At 60.8% G+C, this 7102-nt stretch overlaps 1 protein-coding gene across 2 annotated transcripts in view; it reads right to left on the bottom strand.

Annotated features, from left to right (window-relative positions):
- Positions 1–201: 201 nt before the first annotated feature.
- Positions 202–7102, bottom strand: part of POGK (pogo transposable element derived with KRAB domain) — a 10068-nt gene continuing 3167 nt past the window's right edge. For both annotated transcript variants that reach the window (XM_055120176.1, XM_055120177.1), the window contains exons 3-5: positions 6757–6883; positions 5320–5415; positions 202–4412 (exon numbers count right to left, since the gene is read on the bottom strand). In XM_055120176.1, the coding sequence (XP_054976151.1) occupies positions 2962–4412; positions 5320–5415; positions 6757–6883 (1674 nt within the window). In that variant the 3' untranslated portion in view covers positions 202–2961. The remainder of the gene's footprint in view (positions 4413–5319; positions 5416–6756; positions 6884–7102) is intronic.

Raw genomic sequence — 7102 nt, forward strand, 5'->3', positions numbered from 1 at the left:
TGCCAGATGTGGCCCCAAAACAAAACTCTTCCCTTTTGTCTGCACAGACACCAGTATGACTGTTTTCACCCGCTTTTCTCTTTAACCCAAGCACTGTCCCACACTGTCACCCAGCAGATGGCAAAAGCAACCCCCCGCCCTTGACCCTTGACAGTCCACACTGCTGGCTGGCGCACAATAAAGAAACCCCGGGGAGCCCAGTGGGTTATCAAAGTTTATTGTTGGTCAGTTCCTAGCCTACAACTAAGTCTCTGGTGATACCAAACAGCCACCTGAGGCGTAGCTCAGTCAGTCAGTGGAAGGAGGAACCCCAAACCCTCACGATGGTGTCAGCATCCAGGAAGGTTCCAGAGCTCTACAAACTATAAGGCTTCATCTACCGTGATGACGGGCCTCGAGGTGGAGGCTCGTGGGACAGGTGACAGGCCTGTGCTGTAGCTCCAATATAGGAAGCCCAAGTCAGGGAGGTCCGAGAAGATCCTTCAAGCCCCCAAAGCAGTAGAACGAAATTAAAGGGGGTCTGGTGGCAGGGGGGCACATGAGAAGGACCAGGGATAAGGATGATAGAAGATAAATTAAGTAAAACTGGAAGAGCATGGAAACTTCTGGAAGGGCATGGAAACTTCTGGAAGGAAATGGAAACTTCTGGAAGGGCATGGAAACTTCTGGAAAGGAATGGAAACTTCTGGAAGGGCATGGAAACGTCTGGAAAGGCATGGAAACTTCTGGAAGGGCATGGAAACTTCTGGAAGCGAATGGAAACTTCTGGAATGGAAAGCAGCTGATCTGAGTTGTTGTTTGAAATGACAAATACAGAACCAAGAAGAGGAATTTCCAACTATCGAGGGTCCCTCGGAGACGAGGGCCGAAGTGAGATTTGTTCCCAACACTTCGAGGAAAATGGATCTGACAGAAATGACATGGGTGAACCCCTAGCAGAAAAACGAGTACCTGAGTAGAAATAGGTGTTTTTTTTCAAAACGGAATCTCTCTCTCTCCCCACACCCTGCCTCTCACACTCAAACACAAACACACACACACACACACACACACACACACACACACACACACACACACACACACACACACACGACAGGGAGGGATCTTGGTAGCCTGGGAATGAAGCCGGCATGGGAATGACGCATCTGGCAATGGCTGGGTCTGGAGGATTCGGGGGCGGTGCTTGTTCACATGTGTGTAGCAGCACACAGTGTGGAAGGAATGTTTGCAGAACCCTCCACTGAGGTGGAATGCAAATGGGTCGTGGGAAAAAATGTCCCAGACCTCCTACCTATTTCTGTAGGGCAGAAGGTGGTGATGCAGTCACGTCTGAGGGGAGGGGAGGGGAGAGGGGAGGGGAGAGGAGAGGGGAGGGGAGGGGAGGAGAGGGGGGCCTGAGTGACAGTACATGGGGGAGGGCATTTGCCTTGTACATGGCTGACCTGGGACCAATCCCTGGCACCCCTATAGGGTCCCCTGAGCACCGCCAGGAGTGATTCCTGAGTGCAGAGCCAGGAGGAACCCCTGTGCATTGCCGGGTGTGACCCAAAAACCAAAAAAAAAAAAAAAAAGGGAGGAAGGAAAGGAAAGAAGGAAGGAAGGAAGGAAGGAAGGAAGGAAGGAAGGAAGGAAGGAAGGAAGGAAGGAAGGAAGGAAGGAAGGAAGGAAGGAGAGAGGGAGGGAGGGAAGAGGGAAGGAAGGGAGAAAAGAAGGAAGGGAGGAGGGAAGGAAGGGAGGGAAGGAGGGAGAGAAGGAAGGAAGGAGGGAAGGAAGGAAGGAAAGAGGGAGGGAGGAAGGAAGGAAAGAAGGAAGGAAGGAAGGAAGGAAGGAAGGAAGGAAGGAAGGAAGGAAGGAAGGAAGGAAGGAAGGAAGGAAGGAAGGAAGGAAAGAGGGAAGGAAAGAAGGAAGGAAGGGAGGGAGGGGAGGAGGGAGGGAGGGGGAGGGGAGGAAGGGAAACGGACCCAGCCTGGTGCCACGGTGAGGACACTCACTGACTAACAGCAGTGGTGCCAGCAGCCTGGCCAGGAGCTGCTGGTTGCTTAGCTACCGTCCGGGGGTCTGGCTGGGGGCTTCCCGCAGCCGTGCTGGGCCTCGCGGCCAGTAAGACCCCGAAGATCCAAGAGCGCCTCTGTCCGCTCGCGGCTGAGGAAGGGGCTTCCTTGGGCGGGCTCTGACTGGCAGGGGGTGGCCACGGGAGTCGGGGGGTGGGGTGCAGAAATGACACTGTCCACATAACGTCCCTAAGGCCCCCTCCCGGTGTCCTCCTTCCCATGTCCACGTCTCCGGAGCGCAGGAGGAATTTCACCGACAAGCAACGGGGTGGGAGCGGCTTCCCCCGGCATCCCGACCCCCAGAGGGAGACTTGACAGACACCCGGGGGACGGCGACAGCTGTGCTCCGTCCCGGGATCGTCCCGATACAGGCTCTGTCCAGCCTCGTCCTGCCACCACTGTCCCCTGCATCCCCTCGGGGACCTTCCACACCTGTCGGAACTCAGAGCGCCCAGGTGGGAATTCCCAAACCAGAAGCCTTCTCGGAGAAAAACCAGCCCCGATCCACGGCCCAGCCAGTCGCTCGGGGTCTGCAGGCAGCTTGGACGCCCCCTGGCCCCGCCGGGAGCGACACCTGGCCCCGCGGGAGTGACCCCTGAGCCCGGAGGTCACGCTCAAAGCCGAATCAAGCCAAATCCATGAGATTTCCAAAAATATGAGGGCCAGAGCGACAGGGGCAGCGGGGAGGGCGCTTCCCTGGCATGCGGCCAACCCCGGCTCGATCCCCGGCGTCCCCGAGGGGTCCCCCGAGCACCGCCAGGAGTGATTCCTGAGCACAGAACCAGGAGTCAGCCCCGAGCACCGCCGGGCGGGCGGGCGGGCGGGCATGGCCCAAACATCCCCCCAGTGAAAGAGTCTCGTGAGGTGATGGGAGGTCCGGCCCCGCCTGCTGGCCGCCCTGGGGCCGCCCTCAGCGACTCTCGGGGTCACACTCCCGGGGCAGGTCCCCTCCAGCCGGCACGTCGCCCTCGATCTCCCAGAGGACATCGTCCTCGTCCTCCAGGCTGCTGGAGATGTGGCACTTCCGGAAGCCCTGTACGATGGCCTCGCTGGAGATGCTGTCCCAGGCCACCATGACCCACTCCAGGAAGAGCCCCAGAGGGGGCTTCTTGGCGTTGCCCGTGGGGCTGAGCGCCAGGTTGCCGGCCAGCAGCCAGTCGGCGTACTGCGCGCGCACGCTGTCGTTGAGCGGCTTGTAGACCACCACGTCCAGCACCTGCAGCTGCGACGTCAGGCCCCCGGGGATGATGACCATGTCAGTGTCCAGGCTCTCCATGGCGCCCTTCACCGAGTCCGTGGCGTGGCCCCGGAAGCCGTTGAGGATGAGGAGCCCCCGCTGCTGGGGCAGCTTCCCCCCCCCGCCGCCCCCGCGACGCCGCCACACCACATCCAGCCAGTCCCGCATCAGCTCCTCCGTCATCCAGCCGTAGCGGTGACACCGGATCTCCATGCCGCTGGGGAACTTCCCGGGTGGGATGTAGGTGCCGCGCAGGATGACATAGGGGGGCAGCTTCCTGCCGTCCGCCAGCACCCCGAGCATGGCTGTGACCTTCAGCTTCTCCCTCCCCGGCGTCTTCACCAGCACCGGCTTCTCGCCCCGGTTGTCCACAGCCACGCGCGACGGCACCTCCAGGCAGATGGGCGTCTCGTCGGCGTTGCCCATCTGCGCCACGGCGTAGTCGTGCCGCCGGCGCAGGCCCAGGACGCTGCGCTGGTAGGCGGCCAGCTTCTCCGTGAGGTCCTCGGGCAGCTGCTGCGGTGCGGGCACCTTGTGCCGCAGCGACAGGTCGTAGCGGCGCATCATGCGGCGGCACCAGCCCAGGCTGGCCTTGAACCCCTTCTCGGGGATGTTCATCTCCTGCGCGATCTCCAGCGCCTTCAGCTGCATGGCCTCGCGCGTGATGGGGTCGCCCTTGGCCTGCATGGCGCGCACGTACTCGGCCACGCGCTGGTCCACCAGGGCGAAGCGGCCGTTCTTGGGGCCCCGGAAGGCGCGCCGCATGGCGTGGGCCTTCTGCAGCTGAGGCTTGACCTTGCGCCAGTCCCGCACGTTCTTCTCCAGGACGCCGAACTGCTTGGCCGCCTGGCAGTTGTTGGCGCCCTCGGCGTACTCCACCACCATCAGCTTGAAGCCCGCGTCGTAGCTGCGCCGGATGCTGCGGAACTTGCCCGCCAGCTCCTCCGCCGCCAGCTCGTAGCCCGGGAAGCCCATGGCCATGTAGAAGGGGTAGCCGGCGCCCCACTCGCGCAGCTCCGGGAGGTCCTGGGGCAGGCGGAGGCCGAACCCGTCCAAGGGCGGTGGCAGGGGCAGGTGCGGGGAGGCTGCCCAGTCCGGGGGCTTCACGGCGGGTTCTTCGTTTTCTGGTACAGGATCGTGATGGGGGATGGGGGGGAGGGAGCAAAAAAATAAATAAAGTTGAAGGCTGGAGTGATAGCACAGCAGGGAGGGCGTTGGTCTTGCACGCAGCCGACCTGGGTTCTAATCCCAGCATCCCATAGGGTCCCCTGAGCACCACCAGGAGTGATTCCTGAGTGCAGAGCCAGGAGTAACCCCTGTGCATCGGGGTTATGCGCCAGTCCTGCAAGAACATGCATCGCCGGGTGTGACCCAAAAAAAGAAAAAAAAAAAGAATATTTAACCTTGGGACCAAAGGGATAGGGTAGCGGGGAAGGTGCTTGCCTTGCACGCGGCTGACCCTGGTTCAATCCCCGGCACCCTATAGGGTCCCCCGAGTCCCACCAGAAGTGATTCCTGAGTGCAGAGCCAGGAGGAACCCCTGAGCATCACCGGGTGTGGCAAACCCACTGCACAAAAATGGATTAACATATAACCTTTCTTGGAGAGGTGAAGCAAAGGGCTGGAGCACGTCCTTCGCACGCAGGGGCCCTGAGTCCAACCCCTCCCTCCCCAGGGTGCCCTCAGCACCGCAGCAGTGACCCCTGGGCACGGGCCAGCAACGTTTCTTAAGCGTTAACCAAGTAGCAACAACACCCAGTTCTCAAGAGAACTGTGTCTCACGATTGCATGTCCTGCAGTGCTCAGGGATGCCTCCCAGCAGGGCCCGGGAGACCCTTGGGGACCCCGGGGATCGAACCCGTGTCCAGTGCATGCAAAGCAAGTGCCCTCCCCGCCGTCCTATCTCTCAGCCCCAAGAATGATGTTTTTGTGCGAGTTTCTGTTTTGACTTCACTTCCCCCCATCCATGCCCGGCTCTCGAAGTCCGCAGACCGGGCTGAGGACGGGGGCGGGGCCGGGGTGCCCTCCTACCTGCCAAGGCTTCTCTCTGGGGGTACCACTCGTCCGAGCTCTGGCACGTCTTCTCCTCCAGCTGGGTGATGATGTCAGGCTTAGGGAACGGAAACTCTGCACGGGCAGAACAACAGGCAGAGCTGGTGGTGACTCCTGAGCACCGGGCGGTGCTCCCGGAACACCCGCCCGCCTCCCCCAGCTCTGGCACGCGAATCTGAGGGCAGGGAAGAGGCAGAGGTACCTGAAGGAGGGGAGTCTCTCCGGGGCGGGGTTCGGGGGAGGGAGGGGAAGAGAGAGAGAGAAAGAGGAGAGAGAAAGAGAGAGAGGAGAGAAAGGAGAGAGAGAGAGAGGAGAGAAAGAGAGAGGAGAGGAGAGGAGAGGAGAGGAGAGGAGAGGAGAGGAGAGGAGAGGAGAGGAGAGGAGAGGAGAGGAGAGGAGAGGAGAGAGAGGAGAAAGAGCGAGGAGAGAAAGAGAGGAGAGAGAGAGGAGAAAGAGAGAAGAGAGAGGAGAAAGAGAGAGAAGAGAGAGGAAAGAGAGGAGAGAGAGGGAGGGAGGGAAAGAGAGAGGAGAGAGAGGGAGGGAGGGAGAGAGAGAGGAGAGAGAGGGAGGGAGAGAGGAGAGAGAGGAGAGAGAAAGAGGAGAGGAGAGAGAAAGAGAGGAGAGAGGGAGGAGAGGAGAGAGAGAGGAGAGAGAGGAGAGGAGCGAGGAAGAGAGGAGAGAAGAGAGAGAGGAGAGGGAGAGAGAGGAGAGAGAAGAGAGAAAGGGAGGAGAAGAGAGGAGAGGAGAGGAGAGGAGAGGAGAGGAGAGGAGAGGAGAGGAGAGGAGAGGAGAGGAGAGGAGAGGAGAGGAGAGGAGAGGAGAGGAGAGGAGAGGAGAGGAGAGGAGAGGAGAGGGAGGAGAGAGGAGAGAGAGGGGGGTGGGAAAGAGAGAGAGATGGAGAGGGAGAGAGAGAGAAAGAGAGAGGAGAGAGAGAGGGTGGGCACAGCACTAAGGAATGTTCTGGAGAATTCTCCCAGAATGGTTACATCCCAGTGCCAGAGCAACAGCACAGCGGGGAGGGCATCTGCCTTCCAGGCGGCCGACCCGGGTTCGATTCCCAGCATCCCATAGGGTCCCCTGAGCACCACCAGGAGTGAATCCTGAGTGCAGAGCCAGGAGGAACCCCTGAGCATTCCTGGGTGGGACCCCCAAAACCAAAAAAAAGAGAGAGAGAGAAAGCTACCCCCCAAAATAGTCGTGTCCTGGAAGGGAGCAAGTGCTCCTTGGGGGTCCCGCCCCCCCAAGCCCCATCAGCACTGATGGTTCTGAGTGTTGGCACCGGCCTCTGAGCCGTAGTTCCTGGGCATGGAGACCCCGAGGCAGGGAAGCCCCCAGGACACGGACACAGGGGGGCCGCGGGCGAGAGGTGAGCCCCTCCTCCAGTTCCCCAGGCTCCGGAGGCGAACCCAGCGTTACCCAGAGACAGGACGGTCTCGTAATTCATCCTCATGACTTCTCGGTAAAGGGCCCTCTGCGGCTCCGTCAGAACTGCCCACTCCTCGTCGGAGAAGTAGATGGCCACCTCATCGAACAGGGCGGGCACCTGCGGGGTGGACAGGCCTGGCTCAGGACCCCGACGGCCACCAGCCAGGCCGGCTGCCGAGGTAGCTCCGGCCCGGCGTCCCGGGTTCCCACCCAACCCCCCCATACCCCCCACCCCCTAGCTCCCGGGACAGGAAACCCTCCATCACCAACCCGGAGTCCCCCCCCTCACACTGTCCACCTGGGAGTTCCACTAGGGGCACACTCGGCAGTGCTCAGG

This window comes from Sorex araneus, chromosome X (genome assembly GCF_027595985.1).
Source record: "Sorex araneus isolate mSorAra2 chromosome X, mSorAra2.pri, whole genome shotgun sequence".
NCBI classification, from domain to species: Eukaryota; Metazoa; Chordata; class Mammalia; order Eulipotyphla; family Soricidae; genus Sorex; species Sorex araneus.